Source organism: Halichoerus grypus, chromosome 4 (assembly GCF_964656455.1).
Source record: "Halichoerus grypus chromosome 4, mHalGry1.hap1.1, whole genome shotgun sequence".
Classification (NCBI taxonomy): domain Eukaryota; kingdom Metazoa; phylum Chordata; class Mammalia; order Carnivora; family Phocidae; genus Halichoerus; species Halichoerus grypus.
This window is the reverse complement of record NC_135715.1, coordinates 141,007,242-141,033,973: the sequence shown is the minus strand read 5'-3', so window position 1 is coordinate 141,033,973 and position 26,732 is coordinate 141,007,242. Positions and strand designations below refer to the sequence as shown.

Here is a 26,732-nt window from a genome sequence, read left to right as displayed (position 1 = left end):
GGTTTGTTGAAAGAATCCAGTGCTTGATTAATGGTATCTATTTATATTCTTTGTACTAGGCTCTAGTCTATAAGTCTGGTCCCATTGTTGGCTAGCTTTTCCTATAAAATAGGGCCAAATAGTAAATGTTTAGGCTTTGTGGACGATACAATTCTTACAGCTATGGCTGTTAAACTCTGCTGTTGTAGTGTGTAGACATCATATAAACAAGTGTGTGTGGCTGTGCTAAAATAAAATTTTATTTGCAAAAATAATGGGTAGTCAGAATTGGCCTACAGGCAGTAGTTTGCTGACCCCTGACTAGAACATCAGGGTGTTAGAGTGGAAAAGCCTTCAGAGGAAGGAAGAAGTTGGATCATGGAAGATCTTGAATTCCAGGCAAAAAGATTTAGTCTTTCTCATGATAGCCACATATACACTAAAGATTTCTAAGCATACATTAATTGTAGATAACTTTTTCTTTGTAATATATTTATAAGTTATAGATAGTATTAAACCCAGGTAAACTTCAGCCAAGTAGCTTGAGAGTATCTTTGAAAACCATAAATATAGAATAGCATAGTGATATACAAGTCACTTACATGATCTGGGTCCACCTTTTTCTACTATTTCCAAGTTGTTTACTTTCTCAGGAAGGAAATATAACTTCTCAGTGCCCTAGCTTCCTCCTCAGTAAACTGAAGACGACAACAACAACAACAATAATAATAATAATACCTACTTAATAGGGCTGCTACAAAGATTAAAGAAAATAATGTTTATAAAATATTTAATGCTTAGCATATAATGAATTTTCTATAAATAATATCTGTTACTTGCTCACTCATTCAAAAAATGAATGTCTACAATGTGACTTTGGGCTAGGTAGAATATAATGGTAAGAATAGACTACGTTCTCACTTTTATGGTGCATGATTACATAATTACACAAATAGTTGTAAAATTGCAGTTGTGCCAAGTCCCAAGAAGAAAAGTGGTGGGAGTAAGGGTAAGAAGAAAATATCAGAGGGGCGCCTGGTGGCTCAGTTGTTAAGCACCTGCCTTGGGCTCAGGTCATGGTCCCAGGGTCCTGAGATCGAGCCCCACATTGGGCTCCCTGCTCCCTCTCCCATTCCCCCTGCTTGTGTTTCCTCTCTCGCTGTGTCTCTCTCTGTCAAATAAATAAATAAAATCTTTAAAAAAATAAGAAAAGAAAATATCAGAGATGAATCGTTTTTCTGACTTGCAAGACTTGATGGGTGGTCTTGTTGTTCAGTTAGGAAACACTGGACAGGATTTGGGTTTGGGTGTGGGTGGAAAAGGGTATGGAGAATCATGAGTTTGGTTTTAGACATGTTGAATTTTTTTTTAATTTAAATTTTAGGTAATGAACATACAGTGTAATTTTGGTTTCTGGAGTAGAATTCAGTGATTCATCTGTTATATAAAACACCCAGTGCTCATCACAACAAGTGCCCTCTTTAATACCCATCCCCCATCTAGCCCATCCCCCACCCACTTCCCTCCATCAACCTTTAGTTTGTTTTCTATTGTTAAGAGTCTCTTATGGTAGCTTCCCTTTCTCCTCCCCCCCCCATATGTTCATCTGTTTTGTTTCTTAAATTCTGCATGTGAGTGAGATCATATGGTACTTTTCTCTGACATCTTTCACTTAGCGTAATACACTCTAGTTCCATCCATGTCATTGCAAATGGCAAGATTTCATTCTTTTTGATGACTGAGTAATATTCCAGTGTGTGTGTGTGTGTGTGTGTGTGTGTGTGTGTGTGTGTGTACGTACACACATACCACATCTTTTTTTTTTTTTAAGATTTTATTTCAGAGAGAGCAGAGAGAGAGAGAGAGTGCACACAAGCGGCAGTGGGGGGAGGAGCAGGGAGGGGTGGAGAGAGAGGAAGAAACAGACTCCCTGCTGAGAGCCCTGGGATCATGGTCTGAGCTAAAGGCAGACGCTTAACTGAACTGAGCCACCCAGGCACCCCTATACTACATCGTCTTTATCCATTCATCTGTCGATGGACATTTGGGCTCTCTTCATAGTTCGGCTATTGTTGATAATGCTGCTATAAACATTGGGGTGCATGTACCCCTTCAGATCACTATGTTTGTATCCTTTGGGTAAATACCTAGTAGGGCAGTTGCTGGGTCATAGGGTAGTTCTATTTTTAACTTTTTGAGGAACCTCCATACTGTACTCCAGAGTGGCTACACCAGTTTGCATTCCCACCAACAGTGCAAGAGGGTTCCCCTTTCTCTGCATTCTTGCCAACACGTGTTGTTTCTTGTGTTGTTAATTTTAGCCATCCTGACAGGTGTGAGATGGTATCTCATCGTGGTTTTGATTTGTATTTCCCTGATGATGAGTGATGTTGAGCGTCTTTTCATGTAGCTGTTAGCCATCTGGATGTCTTTTTTGGAGAAGTGCCTATTCATGTCTTCTGCCCATGTCTTGATAGGATTATTTGTTCTTTGGGTATTGAGTTTGATAAGTTCTTTGTAGATTTTGGAAACTAACCCTTTATCAGATATGTCATTTGCAAATATCTTCTCCCATTCTGTAGACCACCTTTTAGTTTTGTTGTTTCCTTTGCCATGTAGAAGCCTTTTATCTTGATGAAGTCCCAATAGTTCATTTTTGCTTTGTTTCCTTGCCTGTGGTGATGTGTCTAGTAAGAAGTTTCTGTGTCTAAGGTTAAAGAGGTTTCTGCCTGTGTTCTCTAGGATTTTGATGGTTTCCTGTGTCACATTAAGGTTTTTCATCCATTTTGAATTTATTTTTGTGTATGGTGTAAGAAAGTGGTCCAGTTTCATTCTTCTGCATGTTGTTTAGACATGTTGAATTTGAGGTGACTTTGAGACACTAAGAGAAAATATGGAAGGGTAGTCCCAAACAGGTCCAGAAATCGGAGAAGTCTGGGCTGGTGACATACTTGTGTGTCATCATGTATGAATGGCAATTAAAAGCATTGATGTGGGTGAGAATTGACCAAGGAAAGTCCTGAGAGTAGGTGAAAAGAGGGCTTTTTAACTGAACTTTGAGAAACTCCAGCATTTAATGACAAGATAGAGGAGGATACTCCTGAAAAGAAGACAGTGAAGGGTTGGCCAGAGATGGAGGAGAAAAGTGTGAAGAGTTCTGTGTCATGGAAGCCAGGGGAAGCATTTCAGGATGGAGTTGGGAACCCTGTAGAATGCTGCTGAAGGATCAAATGAGAGAATAGCTTAACATGTCCATTAGAATGTACAAGATCGAGGTCACTGAGCATGGAGTGGCAGGGCTGGAAGCACATTGGAGTGAATTTGGAATGACAGTGAAGTGTGGTGAAGGAGACACTGAGTATAGACAACTTGTTAAGAATTTGTCTCTGAAGGAAAGATGAGAAATAGGGATGCCTAGAAGTGGTAGAAAAGGGTGGTATTAGTTTGCTAAGGCTGCTGTAATCAAGTACCATAGCCTGGGTGGCTTAAACAACAGAAACTTGTTTTTCCATGGTTCTGAAGGCCAGAAGTCTAAGATCAGGGTGTTAGCAAGGTTGATTCCTTCTGAAGGCATTGAGGAAAGAATCTGTCCCAGACTCTTGGCTTGTTGATGCTCCATCTTATTTCTGTATCTTTACATTATCTTTCCTCTGTACCTTTCTGTGTCCAAATTTCCTCTCCTTTTAAGGACACCAGTCATATTAGGGTCAACTCTAACAACCTCATTTTTTTAATTAATTAATTTATTTATTTATTTTCAACCTCAGTCTAATTGCCTCTTAAAAGAAAGACCCTATCTTCAGATAAATAGGACTACATTCTGAAGTACTGAGGCTTAGCACTTCAACATACGGATTTGGGGGAGGACAACACAACAGCCCACAACAGGGTTCAGATATAATTTTGTTCTGTTTTTCTTTTTAAAGTAATACTGAAAACTTGCAGAAGTTTAAAGACCAGTGGGAAATATCTATTTGGAAGGAGGGGTTGAATGTACAGGAGAGAAAGGAAATTTAGTACTATCAAGTTCCTCACAAGGCGGAAGTGAATCGATTCCAAAGGACGGTGTTAAAGGGATTAGTGTTAGCATGGAACAGGGAGAACTCCATCATAACAGGAGGAATGATGGGTAGGATGTATCCAGAGGTGTCTCCATGTGTAAGTCAGACGTGAAGATGAAGGGGTTCCTATGTGGTGTGTTCCTTTTTTCTATAAAGTAAGAGAAAAGGTCATCTTCTTAGTGGTACAGGTTTGAAGGTGAGGTGGGTGGTGGTGGTTGAAGAAGATGAGGTTAAAATTAGAGAGGATTCAGTGTTTTCTTTGTGGGGATTGGAAGTATAAAATACCACAGAAATGTAGTTGTATTTTTAGGTAGTGTTGATCTTGGATTTATGGTGGAAACTTTCTGGCATGTGTGACCTTATCAGTTAATGGCTGGATGTTGAAGTGATGTGGGTGATGGGATTCATCCAGCATTTGTGCCTTGCAACATGGGATCAGTGAGTATGGTTAAAAAAAAAAAGTGGCAAAGGAGTTAATGGCAAATGCATTTTTGAAATGATGGACCAGCTCAGTTGGATAAAGAAACTAGAGAAGGGAGAAGATAATGATGATATTTATGATGTTGATGATGGTAACGAGATTATTGTTAAAAACAAATAACCTTTATTACAATTCATTGTCTTTGAGTGTTACACGTTAGTTGGTTAGAACATTAATCTTCATCATATAATGGTTCCTGCCCTCTCTTTTTCACAGGTCACATTTTAGGCAAAGATCTATTTCCCTTGCCAGAATGATTACTTAAATTTAGCTATATAGTGAATGTGTATTGATCATGTCAGCATCCACAGAGCATAAACTGCACTGTCTTTAATCTTGCAAATTTGGGGAAAATGGAAAAAATTTGTTTATATAAAGATAATCATAAAGTTGGTTATCAGGACTTATGTTAAATTAGTGAAAACTGAATTTTTCCAAATTTCTTCTTTACTGTCTTATCACTGAAAGCATAATGAAAGAGAAATCAGGGGCATCTGGGTGGCTCAGTCAGTTAGGCATCTGACTCTTGATTTCGGCTCAGGTCATGATCTCAGGATCCTGGGATAGAGCCCCGAGTTGGGCTCCGTGCTCGGTGGAGAGTCTTCTTGAGGATTCTCTCTCCTTCTCCATCTGCTCCTGCCCCCTGCTCGCATTTTCTCTCTCTTTCTCTCAAAGAAATAAGTCTTAAAAAAAGAAAAGAAATCAGTAGCTCTAATAGATAAGCTATATGATAAGTAATAACCATTAAAATTATCATTTATTCCCCATTTATTCCCAGTTTAAATCAATGGCATTAGAGTTTATGTGGTATGCAGAGGTTCTCCATGCTGCAGCTGCTATATTTAAAAATTAGATTTTCATAGATTTCTAGGTGGGAGACAGTGCTACTTCATTGAAATATGCTGTCGTTATTCTCATTATTTACTGTGGCAGTAATTACAGCCAGCATTACAGATGTTATTTCTAGAATCATCCATGTGCTTTTCTTCCTTTGTACAAAGGAATCATAGATGCAAAATAGGATACACTCTGAGTTGCGTAAGGATACAGCTGGAAGCTGTGCTTCCAGTTGCCCCGATTCTTTCTTCAGGTCAGATGCTTGACATTTGCTTAACATGCCCTTCTGCCTGGTTTGACCCCACATTCTTCCAGATATTCTCTCATGAAGTCTTTAGAAATCAGCCTGGCTAGGAAACAATGTTGTATAGTCACATGCATTTTTGGCATCTGCAGATATTTGTCATGGTAGATTTTAAGAGCCCATCTCCAAGGTTATACTTTGCATATAAATGTAGCCATTTGAGGGGTCACATTGATATGGATTGGGCACGAAACTGCTTTTGCAGTAAGTTAATACTCAGATTGACTGAGCAAGATGTCCTGATTAAAATTAAGTTTTATAACCTAGTTTGGCAAACTACCATCATTAATGCATTTAAATAGACTTGTTTACTGGGGCGTCAGCCTCAATTTGCATCATTTTTATTAGAAATAGTCATACAGGGGCGCCTGGGTGGCTCAGTCGTTAAGCGTCTGCCTTCAGCTCAGGTTATGATCCCAGGGTCCTGGGATCGAGCCCCACATCGGGCTCCCTGCTCCGCGGGAAGCCTGCTTCTCCCTCTCCCACTCCCCCTGTTTGTGTTCCCTCTCTCGCTGTGTCTCTCTCTGTCAAATAAATTAAAAAAAAAAAAAAAGAAAAGAAAGAGTCATACATTTACTGTGTCTACATTACTGATGTTGCACACTAAGGAAAATTACTTTCAGCATACATTAAAACTATATGTGTACTTGACTATGAAAATGGTTATTTGCACCAAGAGTATGCCTTTGCTTTATTGAAAATTTATTTTTCAATTTATGGCTCTTTGAAAGTTCCATGCTAATGAGTTGTTTTTCCTCGGGTATCATGATTTATATTAACCTGCTGCTTTTGTTTGTAGAATACTCTGAAGTCAGAGCTTAAATGTTTAAATAATATTTTAGGTTTTAAAAAATAAAATATAACACATTATTAATTAAAAACTTTTGAGATGCTTTTATTCCATCCTTAGTTTTAGAATTTAGATATTTCTAGTGAAATAATTATATTATTTAAAATACTTAGAAGCCGGTGCGTCTAGTGGCGCAGTCCGTTAAGTGTCTGACTCTTGGTTTCTGCTCAGGTTGTGACCTCAGGGTTGTGAGATGTCGGGCTTCATGTTGAGCCAGAGTCTGCTTAAGACTTTCTCTCCCTCACCCTCTGCTCCTCCCCCCCACACTGTTGTGCTCTCTCTCTCAAGTATGTAAATCAGTAAATCTTTAAAAGAAATAAAATACTTAAAAGCCATTGTATATTTGTCTTTATATCTGTATTCATAATAAATAGCAATAAATGAGACTTGAGTTCCATAAAGGAAATGGAAAATGATTTCACAATGTTTACATAAGCTTCCTTAAAACTTATACTTTTTATTTCCATTTTTTCCCCCAAAGATTTTATTTATTTATTTGAGAGACAGAGAGAGAAACTATGAGCCAAGGTGGGGCAGAGGGAGAGGGAGAGGGAGAAGCAGACTCCCCACTGAGCGACAAGGGGCTCAATTCCAGGACCCGAGATCACAACCTGAGCCAAAGGCGGATGCTTAACTGACTGAGCCACTCAAGAGCCCTCACTTTTTATTTCCATTTTAAAAAATGTTGAATAAAACAGTTCAGGGACTTCCTTAAGAAACTTTTACTTACTGTAAAATGCAGATGTGAGACAAACTTTATGAATACTGAATGGACACACATCAGTAAGAGAAAGGATAAAAATCAAATGGTCATTTCAGTAGATGCAGAAAAAGCATTTGACAAAGTACAACATCCATTCATGATAAAAATCCTCAACAAAGTAGGTCTAGAGGGAATATACCTCAACATAATGAAGGCCACATATTAAAAACCCATAACCAACATCTTACTCAAGTATGTGTGCTTTTACCCTAAGATCAGGAACCCCTACGGTCCAACAATCAAGACTCCTGGGTATTTATCCAAAGAATATGCAAATGCTAATTCAGAGCGATATATACACACCTATGTTGATTGTAGCTTTATTTACAATAGCCAAATTATGGGAAGAGCCCAAATGTACATCAACTGATGCATGTATAAAGAAGGTGTGGTGTATAGATATACACAATATATTACTACTCATCCATCAAAAAGAATGAACTCTTGCCATTTGCAACGACATGGATAGAGCTAGAGAGTATAATGCTAAAGCGAAATAAGTCAGTCAGAGAAAGACAAATACCATATGATTTCACTGGTATGTGGAATTTAAGAAACAAAACAAATGAGCAAAGGAGAAAAAAGCAAGTCAAGAAACAGACTTTTAACTGTAGAGAACAAAACTGATGGTTACCAGGGCGGGTGGGGGGGTGCAAAAAGTGGTGGGAATTAAGGGGTACACTTACCATGATGAGCAGTGAATAGTGAATAGACAGAAGGAGCTATGCTTTTTCCTTCAGAAAAGTGGGAAAAGCAAAGAGGCTAACAAATACTAATATTTATCTACTGTGCTAAGTGTCTTACATATAATGACTGGTATAATCCTCACAGCACCTTTGTATGGTAGGTAGCATTGACACCATTTTAAAGATGGGCAGACCAAAGTCTTTGAACTGGTAGGAGCAGAACCAGAATTTAGAATTGGGACTCATGCCCAGTGCTTTCTCATGATTGTGAGAGTGATACTTTCCACAGACTAACAGAAACAGGATCCTACTACTCTGCCCCTCCAAAGATAGCTAATACAAAAGATTATAGAGGAAGAGTAGGGATATTGAGGAGCCAACCCTTGTATTCCAAAGAGCACTTGACAACGAGGGGTTGCAGATGAACTTAGGACTGTGAAAACAGTTTAGCCAAGAGAATTAAAGCACTTAAGTCTATTCCAGTGAATCCAAAATAATACTTTGACATTTTTTTTTGTTTTTAAGATTTTGCACTCTATTATTAAAACCTTGTAAAGAGAAAGTGGAAGTTGGGGCGCCTGGGTGGCTCGGATGGTTAAGCGTCTGCCTTCGGCTCTTGTCATGATCCCAGGGTCCTGGGATCGAGCCCTGCATCGGGCTCCTGGCTCAGTGGGGAGCCTGCTTCTCTCTCTCCCTCTGCCTCTCTCCCTGCTCATGCTCTCTCTCTCTCTGTATCTCTGTGTCTCAAATGAATAAATAAAATCTTTAAAAAAAAAAAAAGAGAAAGTGGAAGCTGAGAATATATTAATAGTTAAGAAAGTAGAAGGTAAGTGGGCAAAGAACATGAAGAGATAATTTACTAAAGATCATATACTTTTAGTAAGCAAACATTTGCAATATATTTGATCTGCTAATATTTAAAAATATACCTGGAGAGATTTCTGTTTTTCAATTTGGAAGAAGTTTTTTGAAAGCAGTAGTCAGTTTGTATACTTTGCAGAGGTTATTCTCAGTTAAAACTTTCATTACTTGGATGTTCATATAGAAAAAGGTGTTTTAGAGAACAATTTTATAAGTATACTAGCATTACATTGTCATTGAATTCAAGATCTCTACTGAAATCTTTCCTAGGAAAACAATACAGAATTAGAGAAAAAAAATACTATGTAGGAACTTCTGTCTCTACATATATCCTAAGTTTACATTTAGGGTGTGTGTATTTGTATATATGTGCGTGTGTGTATATATATATTGTACATATATATAGTAGCTATTGTATATATACAAAAGTATATGTATATTTATGAATATATATATGTATATAGGTTGGTTGATTAGTTAGTTGGTTAGACAGATATGAGGGCAGGAGGAAGGCAGGCAGGGTCAGCTTTCTTAAAAAAGAGGTTTGCAACTATTATAAATTGTAACTGTAGCCACATAGAAAATCATTATAGTTTTATAGTGTAATGTTAAGTGAAAAACACAGGATAGAAATTGCTTGAACTCATAAGAATTGGCTGTAGCCAATTTAAGCCAACTTAAATCTGGAGTAACATGAAAGTGCAATGCATGTGAAAAAATAATTGAAAGAAATACACATGATTTTTCCCTATGGTGTGGTACTTTTATATAACTATTAAAAATTCCGTGAACTATTAGATTTTTATTTATTTATTTATTTATTTTAAAGATTTTATTTATTTGACAGAGAGAGACACAGCGAGAGAGGGAACACAAGCAGGGGGAGTGGAAGAGGGAGAAGCAGGCTTTCCGTGGAGCAGGGAGCCCAATGTGGGGCTCAATCCCAGGACCCCGGGATCATGACCTGAGCCGAAGGCAGAAGCCTAACGACTGAGCCACCCAGGCGCCCCAACTGTTAGATTTTTAGAGGAATATATTTTAACCTGATAATAATGGAAATGCAGCATGGGGCTGTAATACTTTGTTATAAAGTTCTGAGGTAAGCCTGTCTATCCACTGGGTCGTAGTAGTATGCTACGGACACACCCTCATTCACTTCTTAGGAGCTTTCCTAAGTTTACATTTAGGGCATAACCATACATCTGCTGTTGAATTCCTAATTCTAATTCCCCCAGATCTGTCCCATATGGATCTCATCACCTTATGCCTGAACTGTTAGACTGCTTCACAGACTTGGCAGAAGAAAAATGCTCGATGCTGCTCTGGCAAACCGTAGATCCTCACCTTACACCCTACTGCGTGGTGCCAGTGGGACTTCAGATGGTCTGTGGGTCTGCATGTTTTAGTTCATCCTAAGACCCCTAGAGGGTGTTGCAGTAGTATAATTCTGCAGTTAGTTTGTAATTTTTAAAGTGACAAAAGTAGCATTCATAATAGTTAATTACTTAATTCATTTAGTTTTATCAGTATTTTTTTTATCTTCTTATCTCAAATCTTGTTCTAAGATTCACCTTCTTCTTCTTATTATTATTTTTAATTTTATTATGTTATGTTAGTCACCATACAATACATCATTAGTTTTTGATGTGGTGATCCACGATCCATTGTTTTCGTATAACACTTAGTGCTCCGTGCAGTACGTGCCCTCCTTAATACCCATCACCGGGCTAACCATCCCCCCTCCACTCCTCCCCTCTAAAACCCTGTTTGTTTCTCAGAGTCCATAGTCTCTCATGGTTCATCTCTCCCTCCAATTCCCCCCCCCATTTTTCCCTTCCTTCTCCTAGAGTCCTCCATGCTATTCCTTATGTTCCACAAATAAGTGAAACCATATGATAATTGACTTTCTCTGCTTGACTTATTTCACTTAGCATAATCTCCTCCAGTCCCATCCATGTTGATGTAAAAGTTGGGTATTCATCCTTTCTGATGGCTGAGTAATATTCCATTGTATATATGGACCACATCTTCTTTATCCATTCATCTGTTGAAGGGTATCTCGGCTCTTTCCACAGTTTGGCTATTGTGGACATTGCTGCTATGAACATTGGGGTGCATATGGCCCTTCTTTTCACTACATCTGTGTCTTTGGGGTAAATACCCAGTAGTGCAATTGCTGGGTCATAGGATAGCTCTATTTTTAAATTTTTGAGGCACCTCCACACTGTTTTCCAAAGTGGCTGTACCAACTTGGATTCCCACCAACAGTGTAAGAGGGTTCCCCTTTCTCCACAACCTTTCCAACATTTGTTGTTTCTTTCCCTGTCCATTTTTGCCATTCTAACTGGTGTAAGGTGGTATCTCAATATGGTTTTGATTTGGATTTCCCTGATGGCTAATGATGATGAACATTTTTTCATGTGTCTGTTAGCCATTTGTATGTCTTCTTCAGAGAAGTGTCTTTTCATATCTTCTGCCCACTTCTTGACTTGATTATTTGTTTTTTGGGTGTTGAGTTTGAAAAGTTCTTTATAGATCTTGGATACCAGCCCTTTATCTGTAGTGTCATTTGCAAATATCTTCTCCCATTCTGTGGGTTGCCTCTTTGTTTTGTTGACTGTTTCCTTTGCTGTGCAGAAGCTTTTTATCTTGATGAAGTCCCAAAAGTTCATTTTTGCTTTTGTTTCACTAGCTTTTGGAGATGTATCTTGAAAGAAGTTGCTGTGGCCGATGTCAAAGAGGTTACTGCCTATATTCTCCTCTAGGATTTTGATGGATTCCTGTCTCACATTGAGGTCTTTCATCCACTTTGAGTTTATCTTTGTGAATGGTGTTAGAGAATGGTCGAGTTTCATTCTTCTGCATGTGGCTGTCCAATTTTCCCAGCACCATTTATTAAAGAGACTGTCTTTTTTACATTGCATGTTTTTTCTTGCTTTGTCAAAGATTATTTGACCATAGAGTTGTGGGTCCATATCTGGGTTCTTTGTTCTGTTCCATTGGTCTGTATGTCTGTTTTTGTGCCAGTACCATGCTGTCTTGGTGATCACAGCTTTGTAATATAGCTTGAAATCGGGCAACGTGATGCCCCCAGCTTTGTTTTTCTTTTTCAACATTTCCTTGGCGATTCGGGGTCTTTTCTGATTCCATACATATTTTAGGATTGTTTGTTCCAGCACTTTGAAAAATGTCATTGGAATTTTGATCGGGATGGCATTGAAGGTATAGATTGCTCTGGGTAGCATAGACATTTTAACAATGTTTATTCTTCCGATCCATGAGCATGGAATATTTTTCCATCTTTTTGTATCTTCTTCAATTTCTTTCATGAGTATTTTGTAGTTCCTAGAGTATAGATCCTTTACCTCTTTGGTTAGGTTTATTCCGAGGTATCTTACGGTTTTTGGTGCTATTGTAAATGGAATCGTTTCTCTAATTTCTCTTTCTACAGTTGCGTTTTTAGTGTATAAGAAAGCAACTGATTTCTGTGCATTGATTTTGTATCCTGCCACATTACTGAATTGCTGTATGAGTTCTAGTAATTTGGGGGTGGAGTCTTTTGGGTTTTCCACATAAAGTACCATGTCGTCTGCGAAAAGAGAGAGTTTGACTTCTTCTTTGCCAGTTTGAATACCTTTTATTTCTTTTTGTTGTCTGATTGCTGTTGCTAGGACTTCTAGTACTATGTTGAACAACAGTGGTGAGAGTGGGCACCCTTGACGTGTTCCTGATCTTAAGGGAAAGGCTCTCAGCTTTTCCCCATTGAGGATGATATTCGCTGTGGGTTTTTTTTTTTTTTTTAAAGATTTTATTTATTTATTTGAGAGAGAGAGAGAATGAGAGAGAGAGAGAGCATGAGGGGGGGAGGGTCAGAGGGAGAAGTAGACTCCTCGCTGAGCAAGGAGCCCGACGCGGGACTCGATCCCGGGACTCCAGGATCATGACCTGAGCCGAAGGCAGTCACTTAACCAACTGAGCCACCCAGGCGCCCACTGCTGTGGGTTTTTCATAGATGGATTTTATGAGCTTGAGGAATGTTCCCTCTATCCCTATACTCTGGAGAGTTTTAATCAGGAAAGGATGTTGTATTTTGTCAGATGCTTTTTCTGCATCAATTGAGAGGATCATATGGTTCTTCTCCCTCCCCTTATTAATGTGTTCTATCACATTGATTGATTTGCAAATGTTGAACCACCCTTACATCCCGGGGATAAATCCCACTTGGTCGTGGTGGATGATCCTTTTAATATATTGTTGGATCCTATTAGCTAGGATTTTGTTGAGGATTTTGGAATCCATATTCATCAGGGATATCGGTCTGAAATTCTCCTTTTTGATGGGGTCTTTGCCTAGTTTGGGAATTAAGGTAATGCTGGCCTCATAGAATGAGTTTGGAAGTTTTCCTTCTGTTTCTATTTTTTGAAACAGCTTCAGTAGAATAGGTATTATTTCTTCTTTGAATGTTTGGTAGAATTCCCCAGGGAATCCATCAGGCCCTGGACTCTTGTTTTTTGGGAGGTTTCTGATCACTGCTTCAATCTCGTTACTGGTTATTGGCCTATTCAGGTTGTCAATTTCTTCCTGTTTCAGTCTTGGCAGCTTACAGGTTTCCAGGAAGGCCTCCATTTCATCCAGATTGCTCAGTTTATTGGCATATAGTTGTTGATAATAATTTCTAATAATTGTTTCTATTTCCTTGGTGTTAGTCGTGATCTCTCCCCTTTCATTCATAATTTTATTAATTTGGGTCCTTTCTCTTTTCTTTTGGATAAGTCTGGCGAGTGGTTTATCGGTCTTATTAATTCTTTCAAAGAATCAACTTCTTGTTCCGTTGATCTGATCTGCTGTGTTTCTGGTTTCTAATTCATTGATCTCTGCTTTAATTTTAATTATTTCTCTTCTAGTGTGTGGCTTAGGCATCGTTTGTTGCTTTTTCTCTAGTTCTTTAAGGTGTAGAGTTAGTTGGTGAATTCGGGATTTTTCTATTTTTTTTGAGTGAGGCTTGGCTGGCTATGTATTTCCCCCTTAGGACCGCCTTTGCAGTATCCCATAGGTTTTGGACCGATGTGTTTTCGTTCTCATTGATTTCCATGAATTGTTTAAGTTCTTCTTTCATTTCCTGGTTGACCCAAACATTCTTGAGCAGAGTGGTATTTAGCTTCCGAGTGTTTGAATTTCTGCCAAATTTTTTCTTGTGATTGAGTTCCAGTTTTAGAGCATTGTGGTCTGAGAATATGCAGGGAATAATCTCAATCTTTTGGTATTGGTTGAGACCTGATTTGTGACCCAGTATGTGGTCTGTTCTGGAGAAAGTTCCATGTGCGCTCGAGAAGAATGAGTGTTCTGTTGTTTTAGGGTGGAATGTTCTGTAAATATCTATGAGGTCCATCTGATCCAGTGTATCATTCAAAGCTCTTGTTTCCTTGTTGATTTTCTGCTTAGATGATCTGTCCATTGCTGAGAGTGGAGTATTGAGGTCTCCTCCAATTAACATATTGTTATCAGTATGACTCTTTATTTTGGTTAACAGTTGGCTTATGTAGATGGCTGCTCTCATGTTGGGGACATAGATATTTACAATTGTTAGATCTTCTTGTTGGATAGACCCTTTAAGAATGATATAGTGTCCTTCTGTGTCTCTAATTACAGACTTTAGTTTAAAATCTAATTTGTCTGATATAAGAATTGCTACCCCAGCTTTCTTTTGAGGTCCGCTGGCATGGAAGATGGATCTCCATCCCTTCACTTTCAGTCTGGATGTATCTTTAGTTCAGAATGAGTCTCTTGTAGACAGCATATGGATGGGTCCTGTCTTTTTAGCCAATCTGCAACCCTGTGCCGTTTTATGGGAGCATTTTGGCCATTCATGTTGAGAGTGATTATTGAAAGATATGAATTAATTGTCATCATGTTGCCTGTGAAGATGTTGTTTTTATAGATTGTCCCTGTAAATTGCTGTTGTAGATCACTCTTGGGGTCTTTCTCCTTTTATAGAACCCCCCTTAATATTTCTTGCAGGGCCGGCTTAGTGGTCACAGATTCTTTCAGTTTCTGCTGGTCGTGGAAGCTCTGCATCTCTCCATCCATTCTGAATGACAACCTTGCTGGATAAAGTATTCTTGGCTGCATGTTCTTCGCATTTAGTACCCCGAATATGTCTTGCCAGGCCTTTCTGGCTTGCCAGGTCTCTGTGGATAGGTCTGACGTTATTCTGATGTTCCTCCCTCTGTATGTAAGGAATCTCTTCCCCCTAACTGCCCTTAAGATGGCTTCCTTGGTTCTAAGATTTGCAAGTTTTACTATTACATGCCGGGGTGTTGGCCTGTTTTCCTTGATCTTGGGAGGGGTCCTCTCTGCCTCTAGGACTCGAATGTTTGTTTCATTCCCCAGATTAGGGAAGTTCTCAGCTACGATTTGCTCAAATACATTTTCTAGTCCTCTCTCTCTCTCCACTCCCTCCGGAATTCCAATTATTCTGACATTGGAACGCTTCATGGTGTCACTTATTTCTCTGATTCTATTTTCATGGATTCTGAGTTGTTTTTCCCTGGCCTCCTCTTTTCCCTTTTTATCTATTATATTGTCTTCCAGGTCCCTTATTCGTTCTTCTGCCTCAGTTACCCTAGCTGTTAGATTATCTAGATTGGATTGGATCTCATTGATAGCATTTTTAAGTTCTGCCAATTCACCTTTCATTTCTGCCCTTAGAGACTCTATGTTGCCATTAATCGATTTCTCCATTCTAGCCATTGTCTTCACAATTGCTAGCCTGAATTCCATCTCCAACATCTTGGTTATATCTGCATCCATTTGTAAATCTGCAGCATAAGTCATAATCTCTGCGTCTTTTCTATTTTGGGGGCTCCTCCTCCTAGACATTCTGTTGATGGGTGTTTGAGGGAATGTATAGAGTCCAAATTATTGACCAGAACCCAAGCAAGATGCACCTGTTTTCTTGGGACCTTAGGGTTGTTGGCCTCTTGTTTTCCCAGCCTGTCTTCTGGGAGAGGGGCCTGCCGTGCTGTTACTCAGGCAACCCTGTTTGGGCGGAGTTGCCCTGCCCCCCTGTGGCGGGGGATGGGCTCAGCGGGAATCAGTTTTTGGGGCTTTTGTTCTCTGGCGGCTTTCCCTGGCGGCTTTCTGCGTCTCTTCCGTGAGTCAGAGCAGAAGAGACCGTTTCCAACCCTCTGCCTCAGAGCAGAGAGACCGCAGTCTATTCTTCAGTGAGCTCTCCAGGCCACACTGTCTCCGTTTCTGTCCGTGCTGCTATAAACTGCAGCGTCCTGGGTTGTGCTGGACAACCACAGCGCTCCCAGTCCTGCCTCTAGGTCGGGGCCCGTCTCTGCCCTTTGTGCTTCTAAAACCGCCAGCCGTTCCCAGTTCGCAGGTGCGACCCCACGGCTCTGGGTTTCCACCCCGGGGGCTGCCCTGAAGTCCTTTCCCTGCACTACCGGTCTGCGAGTCTGTGCCCGTCCCCAGCACGCGAGGCTGTCACTCACTGGCGGTGTAGGATCCCCACGGCCAGGCACCCTCCCGCTGCCATTTATCCTCTGATATCTGCCCGCGGAATCACAGCTCCCCGCTTCGTACCTCGAAACCAACCGCCTGCGATATTCTCTTTGTAGAGATCCAGATCTTCTTACATCTCAGGCTGGTTTCATGGGTGCTCAGAGTGGTCTGGTAGATATCCAGCTCAAATCCCAGGGACCAGTTGAAATAGGGTCCCCTACTCCGCCTTCTTTCCTAGTCCCCCCTTTTATCAGTACTTTGAGAAGAACATTTGACTGTGAGTCCGGACACATGGCTTTTAGTCCTAGGTTTTTCATAATGGATTATATTACCTTGGGCAAGTCAGTTAATCTCTGAAATTCAGTTTTCTTAAGTGTTAGATAAGAAATTTGACCAATGTCATTTCCGATGTCCCTTCCAACGCAAAATCGTATAGTTCTCTTATTTTCTTATCATAAGTTAATTTTTAATCCTCTTTTATGGGAGCATTCCAGATTTCTTTTAGCCTGACAGATGATCAGATAGCTGAAAGCTTAAGGTGCTACAGTGTACATTCTTTCAAATTTTGTTTTTGGAAAAGTTGTCAGATTATAGCCATGTAGTTCGAAAAGAAACATTTATTGCCTTTATAATAGAATTTAAAGAATTTAAATTAAAAATACTTGAGGAACTGGGGCACCTGGGTGGCTCAGTCGATTAAGCATCTGCCTTCAACTCAGGTCATGTTCCGGGGTCCTGAGATCGAGCCCCATTATCAGGCCCCATATCATTGGGCTCCCTGCTCAGCGGGGAGCCTGCTTCTCCCTCTGCCTGCTGCTTCCCCTGCTTGTGCTCTTTCTGAGTCAAATAAATAAAAATTAAAATTAAAAACTAAAAAAAATATTTGAGGAACTTGGGGAGGAGAAAACACTGAATGTTTGAAGAGCTTTTGATTATTTTAAGATTTTGGTCTCAACTTTCATTTATAGGTTGTGAACTGGCTTGAAGGGCCTGGATCAGAACAGCTACGAGCCCAGTGGGGGATTGGAGACTCCATCCGGGCCTCCCAGGCCCTACAGCAGAAACATGAAGAGATTGAGAGCCAGCACAGTGTGAGTGCGTTTCCTCTGCAGTTACAGTGCTGTTATTACTGTGCGTAATGAGTAGCGTCTGTGGTGCTAAGGGATAAGTTGCCATAAACTTCGGTATAGGGACATAAAGTGTAGTATGTTTAATATTTAAAGGCCATAAAGTACATTTTGACCATTTAGTATGTATTTATTGGAAGTTTGGTTTTGCTTTTGGCTCCAAAACAGTTTAATTACATATTTTTATAGAAACAAAATTCATGTGAAACTTTAAAAATTACCATGACAGAATAAAGAGTGATAGTACAAAAATAGAACCTTCATCTGTAGTCCTGAGACAGAAATTATGATCCTTAAATCCTCAGAGGGAGGCCTGGGATGTCCCTGCTTTATTAGGGCTTGTATAGTACAATTAACGTCAGAATAGTTCCAGAATTGTTGCGTTAATCACAACTGATGGAGAGTGAGTGTAGAGGGTGCAGGATATCTTTCCATTCTTTGTGTGTTTAGGGGCTCCTACTTGTAACTGTGAAGGGGATGATCAAACAAATCCATTATAAAATTAGAAAATAATCTATAGGCAGATTATAAATAATAATCGTTCAAGAGGGCTTAAAATTTAACAACTTGTGTATGGAGGAAGTTGATATATGTTAATAAGCTCTTGCTTTGTTAAAGTTAACTCTTCATTATTGAGAAAGTGATCATCCACTTTGTGGATCAATTCGTTCATCCTTTTTCTCCCCCAAGTCATATTATTTCTGATGGTAATTTAAATAGGTTGACTAGAAAAGTGGAAAAAGAAACAAATTCATTAATTTCTACCTCCTTAGATTATCTGGCTTAAAAAATTGATCAGTTTACACACACACACGGCATTCAACCTTGCATATAATATGAAGAATAAAACATCTTTCCCATAAATAGGTAATAAAAGAAGCTAGCCTTCCCCTCCAAAAAACAAAAAAACAAAAAACAACACCACGTGATCAGAAGACACTCTGATTGGATTTATGTGTTAATTGGGGGGAAAAAGAAATCATGTGTTCAGGGATGAATATAACATGCGTCCTGATCACTAGGATCTAAATGCCCAATAATAGAGAACTGAAAAAAATTGATCAATAATAATTTAAACTCTGGGCCCAGATGAGATTTATGGATTATGTGAACATCTAATTTTTTCTTTTCCCTTTAACTTCCCCAGTTGAAGTGGTAATTAAAAGTTGGATAGTATTAATAAATGTATATTTTAACTAAATGAGATTAAAGAATAAATGTTGAATCTGCTTTTCTCAGGAATAAATTTGAATTGTTGACCAGGTATCATTTGCTCTTTACTAAAGATGTATTTTAACAATATCTGACATTATTTTCCTCTTTAATACATACCGTTCTGTTTAGTTCCTTACATTGTTTTCTTTGTAATATTCCCCAAATCAGCTTTAATAATTGCAGTATTGGCAAATAAAATATACACTGTACTCTATAGGACTTTTAAGGTAGCTGAGAGAATAATATAGAAGAGGTATCACAAGATTTAGATTTGGAATCATCTAAAGATAGTGTATATATTGTCTGCAATTTTCCTAATTAGTACTTGTAAGAGAGTGATTGATTGATAGAGAGGGAAGGGAAAGGGAAAAGGGCAAAGGGCAAAGGGAGAGGGAGAGAGAATCTTAATGCAGGCTCCATGCCCACTGCAGAGCCCCATGCGCTGCTTGATCTCACAACCCTGAGATCATGACCTGAGCCGAGATCAAGAGTTGGGTATTTAACTGACTGAGCCACCCGAGCACTGCAGTACTTATAAGAGTTTAAAAATGAAATCCTGTAATTGAAAAAAATCTGTATATTTTATTCATTTCACAGGGTCCAACATAATGTTTTTTCCTTTTATGCTAAAAAAAACATAGTGAATAATTTGTATTTAACTTATAACCCCTTTTCTGAGGTTATAATCTTTCAATGTTCTTGATACTTTTTATTTTTTTAATTTTAATTTTATTTATTTTTTTAGAGAGGGAAGGGAGGGGCAGAGGGAAAAGGAGAGAGAGAATTTTTTTTTAAGATTTTATTTAAGGGGCACCTGGGTAGCTCAGTCGGTTAAACGTAGGCCTTGGGCTCAGGTCATGATCCCAGAGCCCTGGAATCAAGCCCCATGTCAGGCTCTCTGCTCAGTGGGGAGCCTGCTTCTCCCTCTCCTTCTGCTTGCCTCTCTCTCTCTCTCTCTCTGTGTGTCAAATAAATTTTAAAAAAATCTTTAAAGATTTTGGGGCGCCTGGGTGGCTCAGTCGTTAAGCGTTTGCCTTCGTCTCAGGTCATGATCCCAGGGTCCTGGGATCCAGCCCCGCATCAGGCTCCCCGCTCCGCGGGAAGCCTATTCTCCCTCTCCCACTCCCTCTGTTTGTGTTCCCTCTCTTGCTGTGTCTTTCTCTGTCAAAAAATAAATAAAATCTTTAAAAAAATTTTAAAAACATCTTTAAAGATTTTATTTATTCATTTGAGTGAGAACGCACGCACACATCACATAAGGAGGGCGGAGAGGGGCAGAGGGAGAGGATCTCAAGCAGACTCCGCGCTCAGCACGCCACAGGACTCCATCTCACGACCCTGAGATCAGGACCTGAACCAAAACCGAGAGTTGGAGTTTAACCCACTGAGCCACCCAGGTGCCCCTCTTGGTACTTTTTAAATAACTTAATTCTGTTGATATTTTTGATATTGACTGTGACTTATTTGAACCCTGTGGATTGTTCTGGAGCATGTTACTATAGGATAACTATATCCTATATTTTGTACCCTTTTTTTTTTTGTTAAAGATTGTATTTATTTATTTATTTGTCAGAGAGAGAATGAGAGAGAGAGAACGTACACAAGCAGGGGAGTGGCAGGCAGAGGGAGAAGCAGGCTCCACACTGAGCGAGGACCCTGATGTGGATGGGACTCAGTGCCAGGACCCTGGGATCATGACCTGAGCCGAAGGCAGACACTTAATCAACTGAGCCACCCAGGCGTCCCACCCTTTTTGGTTCTTGGAAACAGTATTTGCTATAAAACATTCTAGATTTTTCTAGAGGATTTAGTTATGAAAGTATCCCCAACGTCCTTTAAATAAAGATATGTGACACATGAGGGTCCTAAAGACAGGATTTATCTATATTTTACTATTTTTTAAAGATATCAAGAGGAGTAATTATACTTTGAAGTTGGATTATATACCTATTATAAAGAAGTTCACAGAAGGAATTGAAAAGCACATTTTATTTATTTATTTTTTTTTATAAGCTCAGATATTAGGGACTAAAATTTTTTTTTTTATTATGTTATGTTAATCACCGTACATTACATCGTTAGTTTTTGATGTAGTGTTCCATGATTCATTGTTTGCGTATAACACCCAGTGCTCCATGCAGTACATGCCCTCTTTAATACCCATCACCAGGCTAACCCATCCCCCCACCCCCCTCCCCTCTAGAACCCTCAGTTTGTTTCTCAGAGTCCATAGTCTCTCATGGTTCGTCTCCCGGTCCGATTCCCCCCCTTCATTTTTCCCTTCCTGCTATCTTTTTTTTTTTTTTTAACATATAATGTATTATTTGTTTCAGAGGTACAGAAAAGCACATTTTATATTGCATATAGTATGGATGACATTACAAATTGTATACATAGAGATTCTTGTGTTTAGATTTTTATTTTTGTATTTTTATTGATAAAGTTTAAAAATCAATTTATTTTACTTATTTTTTTAAACATTTTTTTTATTTGAGAGAGAGAGCGAAAGAGAGACAGCACAAGCCGGGGGTGCGGCAGAGGGAGAGGGAGAAGCAGACTCCCCGCTGAGCAGGGAGTCTGGATGATGTGGGGCTCCATCCCAGGACCCTAAAATCATGACCTGACCCAAAGGCAGATGCTTAACCAACTGGGCCACCCAGGTGCCCCTAAAAATTAATTTAAAGGAAAAAAGAGCTTATGGAAAGTTCTGTGTGCTTAAGTTTACTTGTAATGTGAAATCAGTATAAAATTTCAGAACTTTTGAATTGGAAAGGATCTTAAAGATTCTTCTAATACCATCACCTTATTTTTTTTTTTTTTAAAGATTTTATTTATTTATGTGACAGAGAGAGACACAGCGAGAGAGGGAACACAAGCAGGGGGAGTGGGAGAGGGAGAAGCAGGCTTCCTGCGGAGCAGGGAGCCTGATGCGGGGCTCGATCCCAGGACCCTGAGATCATGACCTGAGCTGAAGGCAGATGCTTAACGACTGAGCCACCCAGGCACCCCACCTATCACCTTATTTTTATACATGAACAAACTGAGAGAGAACATTTTTCGATCACTGGATAGCTGGACAAGGGTTGAAACACCAGTCTCTTCATACTCATGAAATTCTTTTTCCCCTCTCTATATCTCTGTATTTCTCTCTCTCTCTCCCTTTCTACATTTTTCTCTTACTCGCTTACTAGCTCGCTCTCAGAGAAAGCTAAATTTCATGGATGTGCTTAAGATAACAGCATTTTTTTCATTCCTATTCTCTTAATACTTGAGGACATATGCACATATATGGATGTTTGCATTCAGGGACATAGTGCTCAAAGAAAAGAAACATTGACGACTTACGGATTTCATTTCTTTAAATGATGTATGTTAGTTTCAAAATTGGAAGGTGGGGACAAATTGGATGGGAGTATAGAAGAAACAGAATTGGTCATGAGTTGATAGTTATTGAAGATGGATGACACATGGGGTTCATTATACTGTTCTTTCCACTTTTGAATAGTTTGAAATTTTTCATTCTACAAGGTTTACAAATGAGAATTGCACTGTTTTAACCAATAGGTGGCACTACATTGTCACCTTGAGAATAGGTTGATGCAGGATGAGTATATTAGCTTATGATGTTCTAATATTTTATTAAAAGCTTTCTTTTCTCTTTGTAAATAAGAGTCAACACTTTAAAGCATATGTTGGAGTTGTTCAGGTCTTAGTGAAATTATGACAAATTTCTAGTGTGTTGATTGCTTAATAGGGATAGAAATTATTATACCATTTTATATTAAATCACTGTCAAGTATTAAATTTTAGATTCTTCATAAAAGCATAATTCATAAAACTAAAAAATTACCCAAATTTATTAGAATATTTAGTATTAATATACAGAAAATGAGAATCTTAGTAATATGTAGTTCTTTGTCAAGGAGTGTCAAAAAGTTTGTTTTTTTAATACGAGGTAAGCACAACAAAAAATATCAAAGGTATAAGAAAATGATTATACTTAAAATACATTTTAAAGTGTTTTAGTTCAGTAATCTTACTTTATCTTTTGGGTTGAGGTAGGTGTTGTTAGGAAAAACACATCATAGGAATGTGCAGAAGTATAAATCTCTGAAGCTTTAGGATTCCATTCGTATATCTCCCATCTCACAATGTTGACTTTTGGTCTTCAAAGAGAACACTGTTGTGTTGTGCCTAATAGTAAGCAGCAAAACAGATGTACATGAAGAGTCAACACCTATCTCACGAACATACTACCTTTAATTAAGTGAGCTGGCAGTGTTTCTTTCCTCCTAGATTGGGATTCCTGTTTCTTGGTTTAAGCATAAATACCCATTACTTCACCAGCTGTGCATCACCACCAGTTCCCGCATGATTCCAGTGTCAGTCCTGATGACTACCTCTGTCCTAGTATGTGAGCATTCAAGCTCATCTTACCTACCATCTAATTCTAAATTACATGTCTTGGAATTGATTTTTTTTTTTTCTATGCAGTTAAATGTTCATAAAAGGTGGGCCAGAGGATGGCCAAAACTGAACTGAATGCAGCCTGTTCGCCTAAGGTTCTATAAATTTTATATTCTCCTATTTCCTAGGAAGAAACATTTTGATTAATTTGAAGAGAGAGAGAGAGAGAGAGAGTGTGTGTGTGTGTGTGAGTGTGTCTGTGCATGCCAGATTTTTTTTTCTTACATCTCAGGGAGACCGATTATTTCTTTAGGACAACCTCAGTTCCTAATGTGAGTTTCTTTAATTTAAAGTGTTAATTTCAAGAAAAATACTGGTTCTTAAATTGTTTGCATCCTTGTCCTGGTTACTAGGGCCTTTATTTTACAGATTCAGATTAGGAAAAAATCAACTCTAGGATGGTTGTTCTTAAACCTTAGTGGTCCTAGAAGTCACCTGAAGTGATTGTTAAACTGCCTGTTGCAGAGCCATATGCCCACAGACTCTGATTTAATAGGTCAGGGGTAGAGCTTAGGTATTTTTAGTAAGCACCCCTGGTAAAATGATACAGATAGTTCTCACTGTAAAACGTAGTAACCCAGGATGCTGATCCTTTAGTCTGCTATTTTTCTCTGAATCATGACTGTTACTTCTTCAAAGAATTGGATCTATTTGTTTAGAGCATTAACTAAATTTATAAGTACTTTGGGAAGACTATGAAATCCCTTTCTATTTTAGAACACTACTGTGATATTTTTCTCAAGTTGTATTTTCTGCTTTAAATCCATCTCCATTAACCTTTATAATCACTCTATGGTTTCAAAAGTATTTTACAGATAGTATTATGTGATTAATTTATACAATAACCAATAAGATAGATAAGACAGATAATATCATCACTGTTGTACAGAACAGGGTTTCTCAATCTTGGCCCTATGATACTTTGGGCCAGATAGATCTTTGGTGTAGGGGCTGTCCTGTGCATTATAGGGTAATTTAGCTGCATCACTGGCTTCTACCCACTAGATGCATTAGCATTGTGCCCTCCCAGTTGTGACAGCCAAAAATGTCTCTGGATATTGCAAAATATTCCTTCTGAAGCAAAATAGCCCCCAGTTGAAAATAACTGCTATAAAGAAACAGGTTCTGAGAGATAAGTGACTTAATGAAGATGACACCCTTTGTAAGGAGAAAAGACCTTGAGTTCGTCTTTCAAATCCATTGTTCTTTTCTCTACATCTGACTACATTGTCTGTATAATAATATTCAGAGATTTCATAGTAGTTCAAGCAATAAAACAATATGACAAATTAGAGAAACCCAAGTTTTAGGTACAGGGCACAGAGTAGACCACATTTAGAGCAGTACCTGTTACCTACTTAATTTAATGTCAGCTAATCTACAATGTCTGACGTAAAGTGTTTTACATGTTCATTCAGTACATATTAACTGAGCACATACTAAATGTCACATGTTGTTCTAGGCTCTTGGTATATTAGCACTGTCTTATAATATGGAACTTAAATTCATATTGGGAAAGAGGGAGTGGAGAGCAGGTAAGGCAATGCTTTTAGGAAAGGCTTCTCTGAGGAGATCACATTTAATCAGAAACCTTGAAATGATATGAAGGAGTAATTCAAGCAAAAGGCAGCTCAGATTGAGGACACAGAAGTAAAAACACTTCTGTGTAGGTTGGAGCTTACTTCCCATTGCAAAGGAACAGCAGGTATGTTGGTGGTGTTGCAGTGCAGTGAGCAAGGTAAGGAGTCACACAAAACAACGTTTCTGAGAGAGTCAGGGGCCAAATCATGTCCACTTAGCCCACAAAAGGGAGTTGACATTTATTTTATTTTTTAAAAAAATATTTATTTGTCAGAGAGAGAGAGAGCACAAGCGGGGGGAGCGGCAGGCAGTGGGAGAAGCAGACTCCCCGATGAGCAGGGAACCCAACGTGGGGCTCAATCCCAGGACCCTGGGATCATGACCTGAGCTGAAGACAGACACTTAACTGACTGAGCCACCCAGGTGCCCCTTGACATTTATTTTAAAATTACATGAAATCATTGGAGAGATTTTTGAGCAGAGAACTGATTTATGTTTTTAAAAGGTCTCTGGCTACCATATGGAAAATAAGGACTAGGGACAAACAACAAAACAGGAAGACAGGAGACTAATAGAATGAAGGTAGTAGATGTAATGAGAAGTTGTCAGATTCCTGAAGTTGAGCCAGTAAGACTTGCTCTTAGAAAAATCAGGTGTTTGGCTTTAGCCACTCTTAAGTTGGGGAACACTGGGAGAGAAGCAGCTTGGGAGCTACAGAATTAGTAGCTTTGGGGACAGGTTAAATTTTAGATGTTTAATACTCATCCAAATGGAGATAGTGAGTAGACACTTGGGTATCACTGTTGAGTTCAGGGAAAGGGACAAGGTGAGGATATTAATGTGGGAATTATCAGCATATAGATGTTATTTAAAGGCATGAGACTAGATGAACTCATCCAAGCCCAAAGAGTATTGATTCAGAAGAAAAGAGCCTTTGGAAAGCTGAACCCCAGGTCACTCCTAAACTTAGAGGTCAAGAAGCAGAAGGAGGGCCAGCAGAGCTGTTGTGTCTAAGGGAAGAATAGAGAAAGGCATTTCAAGGAGGAAGTGGTTGCTTTTGTGAAACGCAACTGAAAGGCCCAAATAAGATAAAGACTGAGAATTTGCTAAGAGCAGGAAGGACAAATCCTGATTAGAATGGGTTAAAAAGAGAATGGGGAATAGAAGATAGAATTTGTTAGATGTTAAGAAAGAAAAAAAGAAGAAGAAGAATGTAGCAGGAGGGGAAGAATGAAGGGGGGGAAATCGGAGGGGGAGAAGAACCATGAGAGACGATGGACTCTGAAAAACAAACTGAGGGTTCTAGAGGGGAGGGGGTTGGGGGGATGGGTTGGCCTGGTGATGGGTATTGAGGAGGGCATGTTCTGCATGGAGCACTGGGTGTTATGCACAAACAATGAATCATGGAACACTATATCTAAAACTAATGATGTAATGTATGGGGATTAACATAACAATAAAAAAAATTTAAAAAAAAAAAAAAAAGAAGATAGAATTTGTATAGGGTACTCCTTTAAGGGATGGTCTTGGTCTTGAGTTTTTTTTTTTTTAATTGAAGTTTAATTTATGTATAGTAATATATGTTACATAAAATACACATCTTAAGTGTATATTTTGTTTTTTAATATAAGATACTGCAGCTTATTTGTATGCTGGTGGAAATAATCCAATTGAAAAAAATGAATTGATGATGTGAGAGAGAAGATAAGTGCAAGGGCAAAGCCTTGGGTAGGCAACAGAGGACAGAGATAGCGCAAGTGACGTGGCTGCCTGAGAAACGGGGACAGTTCATCTGCTATTTTAGTGGTGAGGGCAAAGCATAGGGCTGCAGAAAGAGGGAGGGTCATAGATTTGTCGGTGAGAAGATGAGAGTTCTCTTCTGATTGCTTCCTATTGAATTAAGTTAGATTTTTGGCTGAGAATGAAGAGGGGGAAAGGGGAGTTGGAGATTTAAGGAGTGAAGAAAACAAATAATCATGAGAGAGTGGGAAAATGAATTGACTAGAGAAAT

At 38.9% G+C, this 26,732-nt stretch overlaps 1 protein-coding gene across 7 annotated transcripts in view; it reads left to right on the top strand.

Moving 5' to 3' along the window:
* SESTD1 (SEC14 and spectrin domain containing 1) overlaps positions 1–26,732 on the top strand; it is a 155,929-nt gene that overhangs the window by 102,719 nt on the left and 26,478 nt on the right. For all 7 annotated transcript variants that reach the window (XM_078071047.1, XM_078071045.1, XM_078071043.1 and 4 more), the window contains one exon: positions 17,300–17,422. In XM_078071047.1, coding sequence (XP_077927173.1) covers positions 17,300–17,422 — 123 coding nt within the window. The remainder of the gene's footprint in view (positions 1–17,299; positions 17,423–26,732) is intronic.